The 25587-nt window shown below is 47.9% G+C and overlaps 1 protein-coding gene across 3 annotated transcripts in view; it reads right to left on the minus strand.

Annotated features, from left to right (window-relative positions):
* LOC111850521 (myotubularin-related protein 13) overlaps positions 1-25587 on the minus strand; it is a 78851-nt gene that overhangs the window by 7381 nt on the left and 45883 nt on the right. For 2 of the 3 annotated variants that reach the window (XM_072698499.1, XM_072698498.1), the window contains exons 17-34: positions 19048-19116; positions 13436-13606; positions 13028-13302; positions 11893-12065; positions 11738-11811; positions 10840-11023; positions 10230-10357; positions 9218-9390; positions 8963-9090; positions 8678-8879; positions 7896-8092; positions 7504-7641; positions 6601-6684; positions 4304-4378; positions 3456-3628; positions 2452-2628; positions 1196-1297; positions 899-1084 (exon numbers count right to left, since the gene is read on the minus strand). In XM_072698499.1, the coding sequence (XP_072554600.1) occupies positions 899-1084; positions 1196-1297; positions 2452-2628; positions 3456-3628; positions 4304-4378; positions 6601-6684; positions 7504-7641; positions 7896-8092; positions 8678-8879; positions 8963-9090; positions 9218-9390; positions 10230-10357; positions 10840-11023; positions 11738-11811; positions 11893-12065; positions 13028-13302; positions 13436-13606; positions 19048-19116 (2709 nt within the window). The remainder of the gene's footprint in view (positions 1-898; positions 1085-1195; positions 1298-2451; positions 2629-3455; positions 3629-4303; positions 4379-6600; positions 6685-7503; positions 7642-7895; positions 8093-8677; positions 8880-8962; positions 9091-9217; positions 9391-10229; positions 10358-10839; positions 11024-11737; positions 11812-11892; positions 12066-13027; positions 13303-13435; positions 13607-19047; positions 19117-25587) is intronic. The other variant, XM_072698500.1, reaches the window with a different exon arrangement.

Consider the following 25587-nt stretch of genomic DNA (forward strand, 5'->3'; position numbering starts at 1 on the left):
CGTAGTTGCAACATTCAGTTGGATAAATAAATAAGAAAAACCTAACTCCTGTCACTATTTCTGGCTCCTTTCATTGAATATGTAGCAACTCTCATGTGTATGCATCAGCCATTGACACCTGGCCACATCCCCCCCCCCCCCTTTTATGGCGCTGATGGGGATGTTTCTGGATCGCGCTTCACCCTTGCGCTGTTCAGCAAGTTACTATGCGAATGCGATTTGAATGCGCGCTAATGCGGCTATTTATAATGCGAATAGCGATCTTCAAGGTGACTACATGCCCCCGTAGCAGGTAAAACAAAGAAAGGTGACATGGTTTACTTTTTTGCGTATTTAATCTAATTTTAAAAACTGTAATTCTTCTGACAATAGACGGATTACGGATTTAGTCAGCGTTTTTTTCATATTTCTGCAATTTGATTTCAGTGAGCTATGAACTGAAATACACGAGAAAATTACACAGCCAGACCAGAGGAGCACAGGAATGGGTGGAAGGTAACAGTAACCACCCTAATATTGTGTATGAAGCTGCTAATCATCGCCTGTTTGATTTCGCACTGCTAAGTAACGCTTCATGCCTTAACAAAGCTAATCCCAGAGCAATGCGCTAACAAACACAACGACGGCGCTAACTTGAGTCCTGTTCCTGTAAGCTTAGGGTAGTTTTATTTTTGGTCCTCTTTTGAGCAGAAGGGGATTAACAGTTTGAAAACCACAAAATACCACAGCTATCTGTCACCCAAAATAATGGCCACAAGCCTGAGCACAACCTCTCGTCAAGAAACCGGCACGCCGATTGGAAAATGAAACTGAAGTGTGAAGTCGAGGACAGCTGTGGTTGTAGAGCGACACCCCTCCCGACCCCCCAGCCCTGTGGCGGGACGGCGATGGGGCATGCCTGGTGTACGCAGTCCAGAAACTGCAGGAAGATGGGCGTGAAGCCGCTGCCTTGGGTATTGGGGGCCAGGTTGCTCCGTTGGCTGAACTTGTGCCCAAAGGACAGCCATTCCTTCTCCAGTAGTGTCTGGAAGCCCTCCAGGGTTCGGTAGAAGGGGTCACTGAACAGCTGTGCCAGGGATGCCACCTGGGATTTGGGGGAAGACGGATGTTGTGTAACTCCAACTGGAGTTTACCGGAGATGGATTTACCCTGAGAGTATTGCGGCAGGTTGCGGTAGCCATGGCGATGCGGTCACCTGGGTGGTGAGGTCCCAGCCATCTTCCAGACCCAGCAGCACCGATGAGCCGATATCTAGTAGGGTCACTACAGCCAAAGCCAGCTGCAAGATCCGGTGGAGCTGCAGAGGATGGATAATGTTGGGCGACTGCCTAAGCATAGCTAGTGACAGTCTATCCGGGACGTCATGGATGCTGACCAAATATACATCCATTATGGTCAGTCCCTCTCACCCCCTGCAGTGAGGACATTACGAAGCTCCTTCAGCAACAGATGCATCCAACATGCACGAAGGAACGCTTCCACAGGTCCTTCATTCCATCTGCCATCAGACTTTATAACACCTCAGTCACCTTAAGTTCATAAATTGTGTCACAATCCTGTATATTTACATCACTCGGTGCAATCGGTATGTATGTGTATCTGTATGCATGTGTATTTTGGGTCTGTGCGATATGTGTAACTGTGTGCACTAATTTTATTACTTATTGTATTTATTTTTTGGTCTGTTTCTTTTCTATTGATTTTTATTTACTGGCTGTTGCAACAAGTAAATTATCCCAGTGTGGGATCAATACAGACTTATCACATCATGGACATGAACACTGACCCTCCACATTTCTGGTGGTGTCCAGCTTGGCGTGTAACGAAAATGATAAATGCCCTCTTACATCCTTCTGGTTGACGTCGCAGTCTAATACGACCATTTTGAATGCTACCAGGGAGGGTTTTACTGTGAAATGAAACCCTGCTTTTGCCATGGGTCTAGTGCGACAACAGTGTCCAGATGTGATCCATCTGCTAGCTTTTCAAAACAGAAAGTAGACAAAAAAAAAATCTTCCATAAAAACTCGGAATACTAAAACCGACTTTTCCTGTAAATTCTGAGATGTCCCCATCTGCTTTTAAAGACGCAAAAAACACACTGTCCTATCAAACCTTGGTGTAAAGCACCGTTAATGTGTTAAAGTACCACGGTAAGCCAGTGCCAGTCTCCTCGCTGAAGTGGAAAGTATTCGGGCTATCAGAGGAAGGTCATAACAGCGACCAGCGCTTTCTAATAAACACTGGGAAGTCTTCCACAATGCACTGGAGCAGTCACTGGGGACAATGGAGAGCCAGCATGGCAATAATTTCTTGGAAGGAAGGCTTTAGAATTAGTGATGGAATATTTGTGTGAGATTATAACTACTTAACACATACTCCTGATTATCCTCACACAGCTACAGAGTTAGGGTTAGAGTTAGCTAGAGTTAACTCCCGAGAAGGACTCACCTGGGAAAACCACTCTGACTCCTCTAGGGTCTTAAGGAATCCTTCAGGGGAGTCAGAGGGTGTAGAACTGGGAAGGCAAGCCCGCAGAAGCTTCTTGAAGGAAGCTTTTACCTGCCGCGTGTCCGCCAGGTCGACCGGAACCAACTCACAGGCCAGGGCTGTGTCTGGTTTGAAGCCCTGTGCCAAGTGACGATAAAAAAGTCACATAACCGCAGCCCTCGGAACCGTAAGCTTCTGGACAACCTGAGTCAGCTAATGCTCAGTTTCAACTTTTAAATTTGCCCCGAAGTTTATCTCGTAATATTCCGTTGGTATTTTTGATATTATGTAAGTCTTGGCAACTGGCACAAGCACGAGCACATTTAAGCTGCCCGATCTCATCATCGGCAAACGGATTTCCAAGCACATCACTGTCCGCTTGGTCCCTGCAACTAATTTGCGGAGACGTACATGTTTCAGAGATGCCAGTGGAACTGAAGCCTGTGGCTTTGGAGGGGGTGGGGTGGGGGGGGGGGGGCGGCTGGGGAGTTCTTCACCCATTTATTATATACAGGCACTGACAACTGAATAGTGTTTGCAACGCAGTGCTTTTCAACAAATACAAAGTGTGCTAACGCCTACAGCAGCCGATGACACACATTACTCCAGATGGGGCTTCCTCAGTCACTAGCTACCTGGCTAACATTTGGCAATGTAATATTTGACCCAGTTACATCTTTACATTTTATTTAGTGGCAGATATTTCAATCCAACGTTTTTTTTTGTGTGTGTGAAAGCAGGGTCAGACAGTCCTCGGATCAATTAGAGGCTTAAGGTCTAGCAGTGACATCACTTTGCCAAGCTGTAATTTCATCTGGCGACCTTCTCAGTACAGATACAGTGTCCTAATCTGCTGAACTCACTCAAGTGAGATGCTGGTGAAAATGGGCCCTATACAGACCATCCCAGGTCCTTGCTGGTTTGGAGGAAAGGGGGGTAATAAGGTAGTAAGGCATTTCCTGTACCTTTAGGTGTGATTTCTCCCCGAACACGTAGAGAGATGCCTGGCGGCTTGCGAGGCGTGCATGTGACGGGGGCAGCCCATGCAAATAGTCCTTCCCGGCGAGTCTGGCGCCAACCTCGGCCGTGGTCGGGTGCAGGCTGATCCGGTTGCTAGAGCGGAGGCTGGACCAAACACCTGCAGGGGGGGTCGTGGGTTATAGGAGAAGCATACAAGGGGCGGGGCGGTCGCGGAGAACTGCCTGATGATGATCTACTGAGCCAGCAAGCTTTCAGCTGGATAAACATGCTCATGCAGGCTCTATCAAATGAGTTTCATTTGCACCTGTTCCAGGCTACTCAGCTTAGTGAGAATGACGCAGCGCCCCAGGTATGCTCAACAACACAGCGTCCCCCCCTCCCAGCTCCACCCGATGACACACAGTAGGCCTTTGTGTGTTAAGGGGCTTAACTGCGGCACGCCAACACCCGCTACGAGTAGGCCGACACGTTCCCCAACACAGGCTGCGAGCAGGCCGACACGCTCCCCAGCACAGGCTGCGAGCAGGTCGACACGCTCCCCAGCACAGGCTGCGAGCAGGTCGACACGCTCCCCAGCACAGGCTGCGAGCAGGTCGACACGCTCCCCAGCACAGGCTGCGAGCAGGCCGACACGCCCCCCAGCACAGGCTGCGAGTAGGCCGACACGCTCCCCAGCACAGGCTGCGAGCAGGCCGACACGCCCCCCAGCACAGGCTGCGAGCAGGCCGACACGCTCCCCAACTCAGGCTGCGAGCAGGCCGACACGCCCCCCAGCACAGGCTGCTAGTATACAGACAAGAGGGACGATAAAGAGAGAAAGAGCACAGCGCACCCTGGTTGTGGATTCTCCCTTTCGAAGCTGCTTTCAGGTTGGAGTGAGTGAATAGTTTGTCCTTGTATCCAAGCACTAGGAGGAAGAAGGAGCAAGTGAGGATAGAAACAGAGAGAATAGGAATCTAAGGCAGGGGTAGGCAATCATATCCAGAATGGGCCATTGTCTATGCAGGTTTTTAAAAAGTAACAATAATAACAGTTAACAGTGAACTATACTGGAAATTACTATAAAATCCAAACACAGTAATTGTACACAGTGAGATTTAAGCCTAGAACTATGAACAGAGAAAAAGGTTCAGCAAATCACCAACACAGACAATAAACCAACCAAACGATCTCTATCTGTAAGTGGTTTACTCAGGCAATAGTTGCTCAGCCTCCTTGAGTGGAGGACATCAAGTAGTACACCTTGATCAAAATGAAAATCCCAAGATTATCACGAGGGATTCTACTCTAAGTCAATGGCTATGATCCTTGTTTCAAAACAAACTTCTCATCTAGAGGCCACCTGGTCAGATTATGGCTTGGTCTGGGATATTGCTTTAGATAAAGGGCCCGTGCCAAATAAATAAAAATGTAAGTATTCAACTGGGGTAAAAACATTAAAGAAAAAACGGAGGATCAAACATAACTGTTGATTCTATTGACAAAACGGAATTATTCCTCCGGTGTGAACTGTGTTTAATGTGTATTATAGTACATTTGTACTCCATGTACTTGTCTAGGAGGTACCATTGTTTGGGAATCATATGTCACTTTATCATAAAGCAAGAGTTTGAATTGGGCCCAGGTTGTCCACCTTCCAGTAGCTGCACAAATTGGGTTTCAGTGCCAGGGTGCATTGGCCAGGCTCAGATCACACGAACCTGGAAGGGCGATGGGGTTTGGGGGGGGTGGGGGGTGGTGGTTGATTCCCAGCCTCCATGCCCCCAGCTAGTCTGAGATCCATAAACAGTGCAACCAAACACTTTTCAGACTCCCTCCATCCATGTTCTGTAACTGCTTGTCCTACTCAGGGTCATGGGGGGTCCGAAACCTATTCCGGAGGCTATGGGTTAGGGTTTGGGTTGGGGTTGGGGTTAGGGTTAGGGTTGGGGTTAGGGTTGGGGTGCCAACTCATCGCAGGGCACAGTCACACACCATTCACACATACGCACACACACACACAGGCTTGTAATTATATCTTTGTGATGACCATAACCCCTACCCAGCCCTAACCTTAACCATAAGTAACCAACCAAAATACGACACTTTTGGCATTTTCCTTTTTTGATTGCATTCACAAATGTTTGTGGGGACCTGAAAAATTATCCCCACAATGTCAAAATAACAGGTTTTTATTACATTGTGGGGGACATTTGGTCCCCACAAAGTAATATAAACCTAATCCACCCACACACACACACACATGCACTCCTATGGGCAATTTGGAAACTCCAAGGAACCTCAGCATGTTTTTGGACTGTGGGAGGGAAACCGGAGTACCCACAATAGTAATAGTAACCAGAGTAAACCCCACAATGACATGGGGAGAACATCCAAGCTCCACACACACTGTGCCACCATACCGCTCACTCAGACTTTGGCCTGATATTTAGATGACAGTCTCATCCAGAGTCACATACGAGGCCACTATGGAAAAAAAAAGAGTCAACACCATGTTCTACTTGAAAACCAGCCAGCCTGGCACAGCAGAACACCGATACCCTACTCTAAATCAGCTTCCTGCCAAATGTGATCCTGGAGGTCCATCAGCGTTCATTTGGACCAGTACAGTGCTGGAAAGCAGTGCACCATTATCCATGGCATCTCAAGCATGAAGAACATCTGGTGGAGTCTCACATCTCAGAAGCGTCTGACATCTTTGAAGTCATTGTTGTGAATCCCTGATGCGATAAAAATGGACAGTAGCCCGTGCGTGCGAGACCCAAGCTAGCGCGGCACGCTGCACATATTAGATATTTACACAGCCACGGTTCCTGAGAGCTGAAGCAGCTTGACCCAGAGCCGGCTGGCTACGCTCACTTGACGGAATGCGATCTTCCTAGACCTGGCCGTCGTGGCAGATCATGCACCGGGCCAAAACAGGCAGGGATTGGAGTGTAATGTGACCCATGGGGTGGCAAGAGAGAGTTACATCCTTCACACGACATGCCAAACTGGATCAAGAATGCTAGAGAGAACAATGAGCTGCTCGTAAAAGCCCCATTTCAGCTTTTCTCTGTTTCCAGCTACTGGCCGTAGTGTAATATCTCCAGCGATACCCCTGGACGGCATGCACGAATCTCCACTCACCTCCTTTGGCAAAGCTGTTGGAGAATGGAGCCTCCAGGTGAACGGGAGTGACCTTGGGGATTCTTGACACTCGCCTCTCACTGGCTGGATTAATGCCATTGAGGGATGGGAGGGGAAAACAACAGACAATGAGGCTCAAATTGGAGACAACAGCATGTTTGATAAATGGTACAGGCCAGATGACGGATCCTATTACCGACACCCCACATTCTCCAGGCAAGCCTTTGCATCTCCTATCAGGCGAAACACTATCGCCATGGAGATGGCGTCACCAGCTCCTACATGGACCTTTGAAGTTAAGCTCAGCTTAGGTCAGCCTTGTGCAACTGAAGGTTTTTTTTTAGCTGGATGAGTCAGGTACAGGTTAAGTTACACTGCCAGGAAAGTACAGAACAGGTTCTATAAATTAAGGCATCACCCCTGCAAGTGCTCTCAATGTCCGGGATCACTATTTCTGCTATTCCACTTTACCCTTGCTCCTTCACTGATCTAAATGAGTGCGTTAGTGGGAGGCAGAATGATTCCATGACATAAGATGCTAGCAGCAGTGGTGGCATGAGGTTTTGGGTGAGACCAGTGGTCACCAACTGGTGGAAACTGGACTGATATGTAATTGAATCTGGAGCATGTGATCGATCTCCCCTCGGGCAGAAGTGCCCGTGGCTTTGTGTTGCTGATGGAATTTAGCCCACTGGGAAAAATAGCTGGGGAACCCCCGGGCTAGATAAAGGCATATTGAGCCTTTATCACCTCTACCCTACCCCCCACGCCAAGAGAACAAGGAAATAAGACTGCCCACATGGCAAGGAAACTTAAGGAGCTGCACAACAAAGCAGGAGACGAGAAAAGTGCGAGCCCGGTGAAAGAGCAGAAGGTGCCGTGGTGACTGACAACAAGCTGTACCTGGAGAAAGACCAGCTAGGGAGCGTGAACTCAGGACGCTGTGACCACTCGCTTTCGGCTGATTCGGGATGGCGCTCAAGATGGCCTGGAGGTACTTCTCCTGTTCTAGGCTGGAGGACTCGGACGATGAGGTTGGCGCTGGAGAGCAGGAGCAAATTATCCTGATCTAACGCCAACACATGCCATACACCCAGCAGCATTGATTTTCCACCTCTGAAACCACACTTTGCTTGGGGCCCCCAAGGCACCCCCCTGCTGGCCACAAACAGCCACTACACTAGGAGGGGGCCCTAAAAGTGGCTTAAGTGGTGCCCCAGAAACAACAAACCGGCCCCTGCCAGCACCTAGGCTGCATGGCGGAGTCGGGCACCTATACCTACAGAGGTACACACCTGCGGAGGAGGGGTTCTGGGACTTGAAGAGGCTGACCACACCCTTGCCGTGGAAGCCACCGGAGCGCATTAGCAGGGCCTTGGTCTGAGGGTGCTTCCAGCTCACCACGGGCAGCCGGTTGTGACGGTAGCAGCGGGCCACCTTCTGCAGACTGCTGTCCGGTACGGTCTGCGGCACCACGAGCAGTGCGGGATAGCTGTGTAACATGGGGCGTTTCTCAATACCAACAACACAAAGATTGCACTTGTGGTCGTGGCAAGACCGGTCTTGCTAACGTGTCTACCAAGAATGAACTTGGGGCGCAATGAATCAGGGGCTTGGTCCCGTTTGGTGAGGATGCAACCAGTGTATCCTTGATATTTGAAGCAGGGCAAGAACGACGTCTGGGGAGTTTTACCATCCTCCGTACTTCTGTTCTTAGCACTGGAACTGGTCTTTGGCATTGGAAGATGATGTAAAATGGGTACAAGTATGGTCAAGTACACATATCAAGAAGTACCCATGGACACCACGCTAAACACTTAGACTAGAACCTTGCAGCTCCTGTCAGACTTCCAACAACTAACATGTGCACTGTGATGAGAATGCAGTAGAAGTAATATATCTGTGAGGACTGTCCCACAGTGATTACTGGAGAAGTTGTGTCACAGCTGTTAGACCTTCCAACACGATGATTAGAGAGTACAGACTATATAATGTGGTGATCCCTGCTTATCTGATGCTAACTGGTGGTCACGTGATCTGGTGACACAGAAACAGGAGCGGCGTTCCTGGGGCTGACCTGCGACAGAGCGAGTACATCCTGTTGACAGCAGTGGTGCGGAATTGCTCGCCACTCTTGGAGCGCGTCGAGCTGCCGGTGATGGTGCCAAGGCCCAGGCGCTGGTAGTCCCGGAAGCAGGCGTGCTCCACCAGCTCCTCCATGGTGGACTTCTCCGAGGCCCTCAGCGTGGTGGCTGAGGGCACCTCCCCGTCGTCTGACACTGCAACATACAACGAATGGGACTGGAAAGTTCCAGAAAGGGCGGCGGCCCCTTTAGCCCCACCCTCTGCCTTGCGTCCCCACCTGAGACGTCATCGTCCTCGTTCCACGTCGACCGGCTCCCTCGCTCGTTTCGCCTGATCACACTCTGACGGCCGATGGTTATCTTTCCGGCCTTCTTGGCTCCTTTGACAATGGTCTTCGAAATAGTGCTTTGGATGCATAATTAAATAACGAAATCATTTTATTTGCTTTTTGCACAAATACAGACACAGGCACACTGGATCACCACTGGAGCATTTCGGGGGGTTACGGGTCTTGCCCGCGCCCACGACTCACCGAAAGCCCGTGTTCCTCTCCTTATGCTTGGTGGGGAGCTGGGGTGTGGCCTGGCCAGCAGCAAAGGCGAAGGTGCTGAAGATAGACTGCGGGAATCGCATGTGCTGAAGGTGTTTCTTGAAGATCTCCACCATCTCTGAGCTCACCTCCTCATCGAAGGCCACCTTGATCAGCTTGATCACACAAACATGTCGAGGTGATAGTGAAGCTTGGGGTCTGGTTGAGGGTCAGCCATTTATCCAGCAGCCCAGAAGTTTGTTTCGGGGGGGTTATGGGCCTTGCTCACGGGCCCAATGGACATGTGAGTCTTCTGCCGAGGAAGGGATGCATCCCACCAAACAACACTGGTGCATCATTCGAGGTAAAGATGACTAGTCCATCATAAAAAATGGGACCATTTGGCACAATTCCCCTATACCCTACGCTACCTCTATCAGCTCCACAGCTCAGTGTCTCAAAACAATGTCCAAACAGGACAGGTGGCCCAGCACAGACTGCATAAAACACAACCGCCCTCTCTTGAATATGTTTTTATCACCAGTTTCGCAAAAAAGTTAGGAATGTACTATAAAATCTTCACAACGCTATATCTTTGTGAGTCCCGGCACATGTGTTAGCTGGGAAATTTCCTTCCTCTGTTTAAAATCTTTTTTTCTAATCCTTATGTGTATTCCACTCTACCCTTCCTGCAAAATAACACACAACAGATTCATTTTCAGAATGTCATGAAAGTGGATTTATTAAGACGAGGCTGCATTGAAACCCAAGCTGGTTGATACACTTTATTTTGGACCCTTTGCCATTTTTAAACAAATTCCACAATTTTTACTATTCATTTATTTGAGTTGCTTACCAGATGTTTTTTATCTGAGTGGACTTTCGTGCCTTATGTACCTAGCTAAACATCCATCCAGAAGTAACTGGTGTTAAATACCCCACCTGAAGGTACAACAGCTAGTCCCACCTGTGGACCGAACCCAGCAGGACCCAGCAGGCACAGCAAAGGCACTACCTGGAATGAGGCGGACCGCATCTGCAGGCCCTCTTGCATGTTTTGCTGCAGCTGGTTTTGGACGGTGATCTTCTTCTCCTTGGTCAGGGTGCAGATGGGGAAGCTCCTGATGACCACCTGCTCTCCCACTGCCCCAAGAAGCAGAGAAACGCAGAGCTAGTTGTGTGACAATCTAAAGGACGGACTTCATTTTTAAAGGGTAGAAATACCATTTTAAAAGCCAGAATCTGAGGAATTCAAAACTAAAGAGACGCGGCCGTTTAAGGAAGCGAACTTGCAAACCAGGCCAATCACTCCAGGTGCATAGAAAACCCTATAGTGCATGAGGGAGGTTTTCCTGCATAAACACTCTGCAAAGTCTGCCTTTGGCATCACTTCCCTAGCAGATGCAGTACTATATAATTACACATTGCACCAAAATATGCATGAAGTGGCCTGCACTAAGCAGGCTTACCCCAAGAGCTGATGTGTATTTTACATAATTTAATATCTGGCCTTTACACAGAGCGTCTATTTACCTGTTTATACCATCACACTTAAACAAGTTCAGCTTCTTAAGTACCAGGCAACCTGCCGGCCGTATCGAACCAGGCAGGGTATTAGGACATACCCAGCGGGTCGTGAGGGCTGCCCTTGAAGATGACACGGTAGCTGGTGAGGAAAAGCGCCCCCTCAGCGGGCAGGATGTGTGGACCCCCCATGGCCCCTTCCCGTCCATCGGGATCCAGCACTGCACGCAGCCCCTCCGACACAAACTCCTCCCCCGGAAGCAACATTGGCTTAAGGATCTTGGGCTGCAGGGCAGAGGAGAGTCCTACCTGTCTGATTGGTCCCATGAGAATATCACATGACCTAGACCACACCCCCTCCCACACTGCAAGACACGTGACACACACACCATCACTGTCACGGATGCCAGTGCTGGTGTAAATGTCCTGTCAGTTAAAATAACCTCAAATATTATGCGGCTCTTAAAACTATACTTCTAACAGCAGCATCTTGCGCTGTTTTCCTGAAGGGTAACACTTAAGGAGTGAACAGTAAGGGATTTTCCTCTCTTTGCTGCATTCAATCTGAAACACATGAACTTCAGTGCTGTTAAATTTCCTTTCGGTGAACCCTGAAATGACTGTTTATGCAAGAAATTAAAGACCACCGTGGAAATTCCAAAAGCCAGAAGACTGACAGCCAGCGACCACGCCAAGGCAAACATCATTCTGGCACCTCACGGCCGGACGGGTAGAGGGATTATACTCCGGATCAGCGCCGGCGGAACAAAGGAACACAGACGGGCTGTAAGAGTTGACCCTTGCCCTCTCCCTAGCGGCATTAGCATGGTGCTAACACTGCTCTACCGATGGCTTGGCCACATCTCCCCACTAATCCCCAAGCTAGCATAACCACATTAGCACAGTGCTAAAATGTGTCTTTAGCCAAGTGGCCAAGCTGCACAAGTATGATCGCACTATAATTAACAGTGGGCCAGTCCCTAGGTGGGGGGCCCTTACCTTCTGGATGGGGGGAAGTCTCCTGCTTTCCCCGTGAACAGCCTCCACCGCCTCCATCTGCATGGCCACAATTCCTGCATGACGCGAGTTACATAACTGAGTGCACGTGACAAGAGATGCGGGCTCTGCATGATTACAGGAGCTGGGGCTCGAACCTGGGATCATGCTGTGCAGGGTCTTGATGTGCTCCTGAGTGACGGAGCTCTCCGTGCACACCTTGTCCACGAAGCGGGCCACGAAGCGCGTCACCGCGTTGGCCGTGTCGCTGCCCTCCGCATCCTCGAAGCCACTCTCTGCGTCGAAGCTGTCTGCCACGCTTCCGGCGATGCTGTGGGGCAGGGAGGGGGGGTCGGATGAGGCCGCAGGCGGCACACGTTGGTCAAACTCCCCGGCTCACTGGCAGCGCGTCCGGCCTGATCTCAAGGTCGCCCTCACATGGTGGAGCACACAAAAGTGTTGCAGATCGTAGAATCTTTTCTGAATCTTAAATCAAGTCAAAATGCTGTTACTGGCAACCAAAGTAAAGCCCTCAGTAACTCAGCAACATTCCCCTAAATTCCGTGTTGTTTTCAACTCCGGGCCAGGATTATGATGTCATCAATATGCTGTTCTGGGGGCTCCCTGACCCGCTTGGTTTCGTAGACGGTGCCTCCCAGACAGCATCCAACAGGCAGCCCTGTTCCCTCCTGAGTTAGACGCACTCATTCCTGCAGTCACACTGCACTTTAGTTGGACTAATACAAAAGTTCCCAATTTTTTCTACCCACGACTCCCAAAATAACCGTTCCAGAGATTCACAAGTCCCATTAGCTCTACATCAATGGTTTCTAACCGTTTTCTTTGCAGTATGAGCTACTTTTACAAAGGAAATAATCTGGGGAGCTGCTGACAGTTGGTTGTATGAGTAATTGAAAAATGAGGCTATAGCAACCATGATGGGGAGAGTTGGGTAATTCAGGTCCAGACCAACCAGTTGAGCTTAAAGAGCCACAGTCACAGAATACTCAACTGGTTGGTTTAAACAAAATCTCGGTCTGGATTTTTACTCTCCGGACCTGAATTACCCAACTCTGATAATAGAAAAAACTCCCTCTGTCTTTCACTTAATGGTTTAACCCATTTTCTATTGGTAGAGACTGACAGTCCAAGGTAAGTAAATAATGCCTTTTGTAGCCTTTGTAGCCTGATTTTTAACATAACTATATATAATCTACTTAACGGTACTTAGAGTCGAAAATTCCCACCACCCCATCATACTGTGAGTCCTCCTGGCCTCTAGGTGGCACTTGCCTGTTGGTGATGATGCTATTGCTGCCACTCTCCCAATCAGCTCCGGGCCCAGAGCGTAGCAGCTTGTTCTTGCTGGCATCCAAAGGCACCAGCAGGTAGACCATGAGGCTGGCATAATGTATAGCCTGGCTGAAGACTGTGCTCTCCTCATTCTTGACCAGTTCCTGCTGTTTCTCCTTGCTGAGGCTTGACCAGGCACGCAGCTGTTCTGCCGCCAGGTCCATGGCAGTGGGCTCTGAGTCAACACTTGCAGCTGGGACAGAGGAACCCCCATCCTGATGGAGAAGGTGCAAGAGCATTAAACTTACAGATCTTTCCATAATATCTGGAGGAACATAATGAATACCCAGCATCAGGGTGCAATACATGATGTTCAAAAACTACAATGATCAGGAGGTGCACTGTCACCTTCGTCTTGGAAATCATGCCCAGCTTCTCCTCAGGTGAATTAAGATAGAGGGCACGGATTTGATTCTGGACTTCATGGTAGAAGGTGGCCTCCCAGAACTGCTGGTTTGTCCAAATGGGATGGTCTTGTACACAAGTGTAGGCGAACTGGTTCACCCCTGGCGCCAGTTTCTTGTTGATGACAGATGGAGTGGAAGATGAATAGAGACACGGTGATATCTACTACACAAAGCTTTATATTCCATTCCAACCCCCCACTAGAGAGATTAACTAAGCCAGTATGGAAAGATCCAGACTGTGGAACAGGTCTAGCCACAAGGCAGCTAAATGTTAACAGTCCCTGAAAATCGCAATTTGTTTTTGTATTCTGCTCTGGCCACCCAGGCCCCAGACCGCCAGACTCACTCCCTAGAACAGCTCTGACAGAACGCTCCAATTTTCCAAGAGCTGGAATACCGGTACGTTGCTGTTGGTACACCAAAGGGGGTAAACCCATGTAGGTCTGACAAACAGGGATATGTGCCAGGACTCTTTACTGCAGTGTTCAGTAGGAGCAAATCACAGAGGCCAACCAAAACAGAGGTGAGGCATCATGTGAATCCCAGAATCCCCTGCTAATTGGCTATTAGAACGGCCCAATAGTACCTTATAAAGTAACCAGTGGGAATCAGGATTATTTATCGGGTGAATGACAGTAACACAATAACACTACCTGCTGTGTTTGGACACACCACCAGCACTGATCACAGGCACAAAGGGCTATGACACGTTCTGCAGCTACCCTCCCACTAGGGGGCAACGTCGGACCGCCTGAGGCCACTGGCTGTCATCCTCGCTATGTAAGCTATGCTCACAAGGGCATTATAGGCCAAGTGTGATATAAGCAGGGAATTAAAGGGGTAACATTAACCCCAATGCCTGACATCCTGTGGGCTTTACAGAATGCATATAAATTATCAGCTTAAAGATCAGACAAGGTGACAAACCAACCCCATAATGTCAGAACAAAAACATGTAGGGCCAGGTTCTCCACTTTCATTTTATGGTGTAACTGTCTGTTTAACATGCATATGACAGATTTATTAATCTTAATCTAAGGCCAGATTTAGGAGGCCTGTGCTCTACACAAGCTTTCACACAGCGAACACACCACACACATGCTTCTATACAGTGAACACACCACGCACAAGCTTCTACACAGTGAACACACCACACACAAGCTTCTACACAGTGAACACACCACGCACACGCTTTCACACAGTGAACACACCACGCACAAGCTTCCACACAGCGAACACACCACGCACACGCTTTCACACAGCGAACACACCACGCACACGCTTTCACACAGCGAACACACCACACACATGCTTCCACACGGTGAACACGCCACACACACGCTTGCACAGAGTGAACACATGCTTACACATGAACACACCACACACGTTTCCACACGGTGAATATACCACACACACTAGCACACCGTGATTTCACTGTGCACATGCCATACACGTGGCACCAGAATGGGCTGCCCTGAATACTCAGCAGATCTTAGGCATCTTCCTGGGATGGTGATGGAACTGGAGGTATAACCAAAGTAGCAGGTTTAGCTCCTAAGAGGAAAATCGCCGGTACACCTTTGATGCTGTCATTCAGAAAGTGTTCTTTCATTATACATAAGAAGTTTCTTCCATACGGTAGACAGTCCACAGGCAATCTCAGGGGGTGGCAAAGGGGGGTTAGTGAGGGCCCAACAACCTTTGCCATTTCCCGGAAACCAGAGGACTGAAACAGTGTCTATCCTTGGTCTCTTAGGAATCAGCTAAAATTAAATTAGCTGAATGCTTCTGTTAGGGAAGTAAATGCCCTAAAATGTTTCAAACAAAAAGTGCATGAATATATATATATTTTTTTATTTTTTTATTTTTTTTTATGTAACTATCAGATATCAGGAAGCACAATCAAAAAGATCTTTAAAAACCGCATACTCTGCACAAAAGTTGCAGGTCACTGAGTGATGGGGCATATTTTGAAATTGAAAATAAACACGTAAAGGAGGAATGAGACTCTTAGCATCTTACATAAGATGACGGTCAGCTCAAGCACTCCTATTTAATGTGAAACAGTTAGTCTGTGTAGCTCGCCAAAAGTCTAGTTTCCCCTGCTGAACAAACTGGAAGAAAGAATGCAACTCCTCCTCAGCCTGAGTCAAATTCGGACCTCGACTGCAAGTCCCATGGGCAATATATGTACTTCAGAGTGCCGAGGCCAAGTAAACTGCACTGATAAGGCATCCCACGCATGGCTGTTCCAATCCAGGGACACGAGATGCTGAGTCCAGTCAGACGGGAAGACAAGTATGACTCTATGTAGAAGGGCACAGCAACACCTAAAGGATCAACCTTTTCAGAAAAACTAAAACCAATACGTTAATTAGAACATTCTTCATGGATAATTTCAGACGTCAGACAGATTTTTTAAATAATTAAAAGCAGATTCAAGTTGATTTTAAGGTTCAAGATGGTTCCTAGCTGTTAGGATCCGTGTCGGGCGAGCAAGAAGGAAGCGGGGAATTAGGAATCGAGCCGACTGAGATCCAGAATACAGGATTTTAATAGGGAAAGCACGAAATACACAGACCACACGGTACAAACGTCAATGACAGACCTGGCGAAACAGACTTGAACGCGGACTAAATACAGGATGTGACCTCAGAATAAACGCAAGACAGCTGATACAATGGGACTTGACACGGGGTTAACGAGGAGGGCGTGGCACACACGAGGACTGGACGCGCAGGTCATGACACTAGCTATCTTTTTTGACAAGTCAGATTAAACTCATCACAGGTCACATGACAGTGGAGCGAATGGGGGAGAACTAATCTGACATCACAAAAAGCTCAATGCCCTCTCTCAATCTGTCCAGTTAAGAACTGGCCACTGCTCCCCCACAGCAAAGTCCTGCAGTGGAACGTCTAGAAGAGCAGGATGCAGTCACACAGTGTACCTACTGATGGGATTTACAACTGCTAGGTTACAAAGATGCTAAGGTGCAAAGATGCTAAGAATGAACAAATACAGGAAAACCAAACCACAAGATGATCTTGTTATGTGATCTGGATCCTAGAGAAGGTTTACGCTAAGAAAAAGGAATGAGGAAGGGCAAGTACACAGCAGTCAGCGAGGTGTTGAACAAGATAGGGTTGGCCGTGGTGGGGATGCATTGACTAGTTCCTTCAATGCATATTCAATATTCTCCATGGCTCCCTTCCAGGTGAGCTAACCAATGGAGGAGAAGGTGATCTCCCATTGTGATCAATCAGCAACTGTGGTTGGTAGCAGACCTTTACCCCCATGATTCTGGAATCCTATGCTCTTCCTCATTGAGTCATTTTTGTAATATAATTGTGAAACCCAGGAATTACTGAAAAAAATATTATCATTATCATTGTTATTATTAAATGCCGTCAACTGGTTGGACTTGGCGACCACAGAGATGGCGTTCCTACAGAATGTCCTGTCTAGTGCCTGGGTCTTCAAGCTGCCCAAATGGCATGTTCAGTATTTTATCATACTGAAAGAAAATATATCAACCATATAAACCACTTTATTTATCAACAGGGAGTTTTGTCGGCTGGAGGAATCCTGCTGGATAAGATCTGAAGTATGACTAAACTACTTCCGATGATGTTAGTGAAAGGGAGACTGATGTAGAGGGTTTCATATCGGCACTCGAAGCCTCTGGATAAGCCAAGTGCTCAATGCGGTTTAATGCCTTCAGAGTGCAGGCGGCCAACATGCTCCAGCAAAGACCCTAGTCATCAATCTCAAGTTAGACTGTCGAAACATTTTCCTTTCCATCCGCTTTGACAAACAAAGGCCAGTGAACGCCGTCCTCATGATTCTGCAGTCCATATGCAAGACGGCTGTGAGATTCACCCAGGAGGTGAGGAAGAGTGGGACGTCATCAGCCTGACTAAACAAGGAGAGTACACAAACCAACACATACAGCCATTCTCAAGGGATCATGAGCCACCGCGCATCCTGTCTCTGTCAAGCCCCTCCCACAGCTCTGTGTGCTGTGATGCTTTCCTAGACATGGACATCTGTGCATCCTAAGACTCAACATCTGTTGACCCTTGCGCCATTGGAGCATGTGCCTATCGACAAACCAGGACAACTGATCTGCTGCGGGAGCTTGTTTAATGGGTTTTGGTCCTGCTCCGGTCCTTCTCTACTATGTGACCTACGTACAACCGACTAGCCCAGCTACTTGTGGACTTGTGGATCTCATCATCATCATCATCATCATCATCATCATCATCATCATCATCATCATCCTCTTGAAGCAGCAGCCGCATGGTGAGCCACTACCCAGCAATCTAAGACTCAACCAGCACCATGTTCTGGAGGGGTACTGGCCCAGATCATCCTGAGGGAGCCAAAAGCCCAGTCTAGTTTCAATCACAAAACTGGGGGAGGGGTTTTCTTCTCAGTAACACAACACTCTTATCCCCAGTGCCTGTTGAAGCCCATACGGAGCTCTAAACAAGCTTCACCGCCAGTTTGCTATGTTGGCACCCCCTCGGAAGATGGGCTGTCTGTGTCGTTAAATGGGTTGACTGGCACTTCAATCCCCCAAGGAACTCTGTCAGCTGTGTGAAGGTCTTTGCTGTCTGTCAATTGTGTTCCATCAAGATGCACGGAGAAGTTCAGGCTGCATGTTTATCTCAGCCGAGCTCCATTGTCCTCCACCAAATACACGTCTGGAGACATTCTCTTAATACCCAACGCCACTTATCGTTTTCATCCGTTTTCTTTGTTGCCAGGCAACCTTCCTGCCACATCTAAAAATCAGGAGGCTACACAGGCCTAATGGCCAGCAATATGAAGGAGTGCTGCCCCTCCCTCACTCTCAGAGAATGCCCCGACCTACCCAGGCAGGATGCCCCCAACACCACAGACTCACCGGGGCACTGAACGCCACCATGAACGCCACCCTGAACACCACCCTGAACACCATCCAGAACCATACAAAAATGCTCCGTCTGAATGCCACAGACTTGGGCAACATACTTATCATGTGAAAATTACCCAGAATTGATAATTAGCAAGCAGAAAGAATAATTGACTCATCGTATTACACAGGATGAATAAACAAGGATGAAAAGAGGACATTATGAGCTAAACAGAGGAAGAAAAAACAAAAGCTTAATTCATACACAAATCACATCAGCGGAACATTCTGTAATCTGTGTCTACACCCAGACCCTTCAGGCTAAGCTCGTATAGGTGGGTGGATGCAATAAATCCTATCCTTTATATTCCGTATTTTATCTGTACTGCTATGTTTAAGTCTGTAGTAGACTGGTATGAAACATAATTACAAAATTAAATAACATAATCTGGCTGCATTTTTAAGCACAGTTGACTGATGTTCTTATGAGTGAAATTGTGCGTTTTAATGGGTGATTTTTAACATAATAAAAATGCAATACACATATAAATATCCCCTGGGGGGATGGGGTGCATAGTTCCCTTGACAGATCAGCACCAACAGGACCCCGCTGTCTGTTTCCGTAGGCATAGGTTAACTGGTTATACACTTACCCGGTAAAAGGCGGTCGTCAGGGGCAACAGCGCTGCGGCAACACTGAACTCCTCCGAGCTGGAACAGTCCTGTGGGGAAGGCCAGGAACTGCATCGGAACGGCAATAGCAGGACTGCCCCCCCCCAACCCGTACCGGTCACCATGAAGGTCTGCATTAAAAGCCCTTCATCACAGGTCGACTGATTTCTTTCTGCCAGTGTTACATTTTACATTTATTTTTATTTAACAGATGCTTTTCTCCAAAACACTGTACGACTGAGGCAAATAGCACATTACAAGCATTCATGCTGTCAAGGAGTGGACTAGGTTTAAGTGCAGCTAGGTTGAGCTTCAGTCAATTTCCCAGGTACGAGTGTAAGCAGAACTGGAGCGGGAGCTACACAACAACTCCCAGCACGAAGCAAGAACCTAAAAACCATATTCAGTGACTTTTAGTTTCACACACCTCACAGACCACAATGCTAAAAACGCCCATTCACCATCTCTGCAAGGAAAATGGAATTTTTCATTTAAAAATCTGATAGATCAGTTTCTACCCACAAGCCATCACTCTCAGGAACAGCTGACCCTCATGCACTCTTACCCCAGCTATGATATCTCACTCTTATATATAACTCACTGTACTTATTGTATTGTATTGTGCTTGCTTGCTGAATTTATTCCAAAATTCCTTGCATTAACATGCACTGTTGCAATTCTTTATGTTCTTATCAACCACAGATGCATGTTGCATATATACAGTATATACACAGGACTGCAGGCGACCACTGTCTTCTTCTAACTGTGTATGTATCTGCTGTGTTTGAGAGCCACTGACCACTGGAGACAGTTTCCCCGTTTGTCTGTGTGAACACACTTGGCCATTAAACCTTATTCTGATTCAGGCCCAATCAGAAAACACTTTCGAAGACTCAATTACTGGTAAAACGCCACCGGCAAATAAACGTCATAGGATATAAGGTAACCTCAGTACCCCCTGGACACAGACGGCACCTCCCGTTTAAATCAACCATGCGTCTCATCGTTTGGCGTCTGCTGCGCCACAGCGCCCCCACACTGGCGTCTAGCGCACCCACATGTGCTTTCAATAAGCTTATATAATCGCCGCTCTGAAATCGTCACCCGAGTGTTACAACCTACAAGCGATCCGCAAGCGTGTGCATTCCGAGCAGGTCGTAAGATCTGGAATGTCAATGAGGCTCGACGGGGGGAAAAAAAAAAAACGGCGAAACGTTCAGGATTCGCACGTCCTCCATGTCCTCCAGCGAAGAGTCGAGATAAACAAGTATATTTTTCATATTTGCACCAGGATAGCCATGCAACTTATTAAAACCAATTAAGTAATACATATTTCCCCGCATCTTCACACGGGGGGAGGGCAGCTTTTCATGGCGTCCTCGAGGAAGCATGGCGCTCTTCAGGTCCATGGAGGAGACCGGCAGCCAAAATCTCAGGACCCTCCTGAAGGAAAAAGGGTCCCTAATTATAAAGCAAAAAAGACTTTGCGGGGACTGCAGAAAACCTAATGGCTTCCGGAGTGTGCCAGATCTACGACAGTGGGAAATGGCCGCTAATCTCGAGCATTGACGACAGGAAATGAGCGCTAATCCTCAGGACAGGGGGGCACAAACTTTGGTCAAGTCAAGAAGCAGAAGGGGACAAAGGAAACGTAAATCAGCATCAGAGGCACACCAGGACCTATATTGTTACAGGGTCCAGAGTTGCTGACGCATTCCTGCACACGTATGCATGCGCACACATGCAAGCATGCGCACACACAGATATGCATGCACATGCACAAAAACACACACATATACATGCATACGCACACAAAGACACATACGCAAGCAAACACATACACACAGAAAAACTCAAATGCACGCAAACCACATGTAGAGTCACATGCACCAGTGTGCGTACGCAGACACTTGTGGCAGTGCACTGATTCCAGAGATTTCCGCACACGTTGAGGTGCACAGGGAGTTAATCGCATGCCATATCCTTCTCCCCACCTTCCTCACAGATGGAGCAGAATGAACGCAAAGCAGATGCAGGACATACTCGCCTCAGCGAAAATGAACCACCCCCCCCACCCCCGCCCCCCCGCAGAAACCCCCCATGAACTGCACAGCATTCCTGTCATTTTCAAGGGTTAATCCCCCCCATGAGACGCCTGTGCTCCCGCTGTACAAACCGCTGTGAGGTGAATAAATCCAGCGGCTTGTTTACGCGCTTCACGCCCCAGATGAGGGGGGCTGATATTTCCCTTCGCTCTCCAGGTGAAAGGTCATAGATCACTCAGTCACACCTATCTCACCCTTCAGCCTAATTGTGTCAGGCCCCCTCCCCTGGCATAGCAGGAGTCTGAGTCAGGCCAGCATGATCTCTTTCCAGCAGTTAAACACGCCAGTTTAGGGGGAGTGGCTCGATGGCATCAAGTCCCGACCTGACAGTACCGCTTGTTTTTCTCCTGAGATGCCGTGACTATCAGCTAGAACCGCGGGCCGGCCCAGTGCCAGGGCCATGCGACATATCTCCCACTCCGGCAGCCAAGCTCGGCATTGTTTCTGACAATCAGACATATCTTTGTGGTGTCGCTAAGTCGCCTTGGGATCCAGCCTGGAACGGCTCCACTCTGCCGAACAGCCCGTGATGGTTCTTTTTTCCAAAGCCGAGGAATTTGAAAAGGTCAAACATCTGTACAACAGCAAATCTGGTTATCACTACAGTGGTAGATCTAGACAATTGTTTTTTTTTTTTTTTCTTTTTTTTCTAGACAATCTAGACAATTGTACCTGCAGATCTGGATATCAGTACAGTGGCGGATCTATACATCATTTCAGTAGTAGATCTGGGCATCAGTAGAGTGGCAGATCTAGACATCACTTCAGCAGCAGATCTGGGCATCCATAGAGTGGCAGATCTAGGCATCATTTCAGCAGCAGATCTGGGCATCGAATCCTTGGGAGACTGAGCTTCTCCTCAGCTCCGATCCACAATGCTCAGGCTCAGGTGATTTGCTACATCACTCTTACTGATACTTACTGAGCTCCTCTCGAAAGCCACTGAAACAGCAGGAGCAGCACTAACACAGCAGGCTGTGAAGCCATGTGACTGTGCTCCTGGTCACGGTAGTCAGTGTTAACAGGACTCATTCCTCTGCCCAGCTGCCTGTCCATATCCTCAACTCCAGGAACTCTCGCTCTACTTGGGAGTTCCTTCCATGGAACAGCTGACACAGACCCCAAAGCCATCTCTTGTCAGTGTCACAGCTGCCTGCAAACGTTTTTCATTTCTAACTGGCCCTTCGAACCAAAAAAGGTTTTGGAGATATTCTAGCTGAGATAAAACCATGAATTTCCATGTAGACAGTTTCACCATCAAATTGAGTTACAAAAATGCCAAGTGGAAGTTCAGATAGATGGAGACTGAAGAGGTATTAACTTCGAACCTAGAACATTCTCCAAAGCATATAACTTAACAAGCACTACGAGAGGTCCATTGGGGGCTGATAATTAGTGACGGTGGTAATTTCCCACTCCCTGGTCACACCCCCGCAGTCTGTGCCAGGGGCTTTAATTGACATGCCGAGCGTGTTTCCAACCAAGATCATGGGCCCCCCGGCAACAGTAAACAAGAAATCGCTTTGGCCACTAAACCTTCTGACAGGAAATGGCTAACATGCTAGGGTGGTCTCTGTCTTCATGCCCCTCCTGCATCTAGAGCCACAAAATGGCAACAGCTGGGGGTACCGGCGCTCCACATGGAATGAGACGACAAACAAACAACCATGGGGAAATTCCAGAGACGGCAGCACGGATGCGGCGCCTCCGAGCGTGTCACAGGCCGGAACGTCCGGCTCCTGGGGCAGGGAGGAACTCAGGGGAACGACTCAGAACACAAGTATCTCACACGAGACACAGTGGGATCTTCACACATTAGTGTGACATCACTGTGACATCACTGTGCCTTCATGTAAACATCTATCATATCAAGTCAAGTGGGATTTATGAACTAAATAATAATAATAATAATTGACACTTTTATTAATCCCCGTGGGGAAATTCTTTTTACGCCTCCCTCAACTTGCGCTTTGTAGAGCAAGCTGTCCGCGAAGGGCAGCCACCTGTAGCGGCGCCCAGGGAGCTGGGGGTTGAGGGTCTTGCTCAAGGACCCGCAGACGTGCTGAGGCTGGGCTTGAACTGGCGACCTTGTGATTACAGGCACACGGCTTAGCCCATTGAGCCACACGCTGCCCCCCAACTAGGACTGTATGAGAAGAAAAAAAAAAAATTAATAACTATTCAGAAACATTCTATTTGGTATCCCTTCTCAGTGAACCACAAACAAAAGTGAAAAATTCACAGGTTCTTTCAATTCTTGCATGTACTTTCAACAAAAGTAAAAATCTAACAACTCCTGTAATGTAGCCTTGATGGAACAAAATCATAATTACAGCATGGATGACATGGTGAAGCTCAGATCAGGCCTCCACAAAAAATAACTGCCCAGGCCTCGTCGAGATAAATGTAGAAGGATCTAGATGAGCTGCTTTAAACGGAAGGCCAGACAGCACACGCTACAGTACACCCCCAAAAGGTGCTTTACTCCATGTGACCTCTGCGTCACATATAGAAACATCCTCACCAGTGGCTCCAGCTAGCAGGTAAGCGCAGTGGGTTGACCCTCCCTATAATAATGCTGTGGGTTGATGGACTGAACTGACCTCACAATTGGCGTGTTGGTCTCACAGTCATGGAAGAGCTATCATTTCTGAAAGATGAACACTGATGATCGATCGTGCTGTTTGTAAACGCTGCAAAGCAGCACAAAGCCGTCGCAGAGTAATCTTCCCTATGTCCTTGTGAATGAGTGCAGCTCCTGTTATTTATTTGACTAACTCCTGTCTCTTCACGTCTCTCCACCTTCCACACACCTTTTAATGAAGCAGCAGGTCTCCCGATACCCTGAGCTCCAGAAACACTAAATAAACCGGTCCCCACTGAGCCGCTCTGTCATCGCAGGAATGAGCGGTGTCTGCTATCCTATGGCCTGACTTCACGCTAACATGGCACAGAAGATCATCTCATCACTTTGTTCCAGGTTCACTCACTGTGGGGAGGGAGGGGGGTTCTGGCCTGGGTCCATACCCTGGGGCAGTTACAAGCACCACCAACCTGTCGACAGCATGCAAACACCCCCCCCCCCCACTCCATCTGGTTGGGGTGCTGAGGACCAGAAATAGCAGGAATGTGTAAGTAATGGAATACGATCTGGAAATTAGCAAAGCCTCCAGCATCGATGGCATGTTAATGCGGATGTTTACGCCTCGCCCCCGGTTTTACCAGACCATCACTCACACTGCTGGATGTGCAGCTTAAAACCCCCACCCCTCCTGGGCCTGGAACAGACAACCCTCCGGGTACGAGTCCAGGTCTGTAACCCGCCAGCCAAAAGCCCGCAGCAGGAACCAAAGGAACAGTGTGGGGGCACTCCACACAAAGCAGGCTGGGGGGTTCTGCCACACTGCAAATCAACACAACAATAAAAATCCGACATGCACTTAAGTCAAAAAAACACGTAGCTGTTCCCTTTCTTCCCCACTTACACTTATTGCCCATTTACTTAGGTCTGAGCTTTAATGCATGCTTAGGCTAGATACGCGCTTTCTGTGAAGAAACACCAAAATATGTATGTGTCGCATATTTTGCCGCATTCTGCCACTGACTTAAGTGTACTTAATTGCATTATTAACTACGTACAGAACTACCTGAGCAAGACAACCACATAATTGGTGACCGTTCTACACTTAATGAGGAAGATGTGTGGGTTTTTAGTGGCAATGACTAGCAACTGGTTTGAAATAATATATCAGTCCACACTGTAGCGTATATGCTTGTTTGCTCTATGCAGTTGATTGCATTATTATTTCATTAGCAATGCACTCTAACCATTCAGTCCCTGTTACTAACATGTACATCATATCTGTTGGTTAGGCATATTTGCTTGTTTACAGAATTGTTCTGAATGAAGAGCGGAAAAAGTATATGGATTCATTTTTAACCAATACTGGTCATTCTTGCAAACTTAATACCGTATCAGCTTTCTCAATTTTTTTAAAACTAGTTCGACGACAGAATCACATTGTATTAGTGTCCAAAATTTCAATTTTGCCCCTGGGGTAGTTAATCAGTTGCGGAGTAGAACAACTGACAATACAAAACAAGTGAAGAAATGAACATACTTCTTATTGTATTAATTGACTGTCTGTTGCAATGAAGTTGAAAGACTTATATAGTCTGTGCTGTTTGCTACGGTAGAGCCTATTTGGGGAAAATGGTTGAGGGCTTGATGGGCCGAATAGCCTCCTCTCATTTGTAAATTTCTTATGTTCTTATGAGGGATCATTAAATAAGAGCAATAAATGACATAATTTTAATATACCTAATAAGGAAATGTCAATTGCTCTGCACAAAATTCTAACGCTGTAACATTTCTTGTCAACAGATTCTCATGATGACCAAAAATAAGTGTAGCAG

Source organism: Paramormyrops kingsleyae, chromosome 13 (assembly GCF_048594095.1).
Source record: "Paramormyrops kingsleyae isolate MSU_618 chromosome 13, PKINGS_0.4, whole genome shotgun sequence".
NCBI lineage: Eukaryota > Metazoa > Chordata > Actinopteri > Osteoglossiformes > Mormyridae > Paramormyrops > Paramormyrops kingsleyae.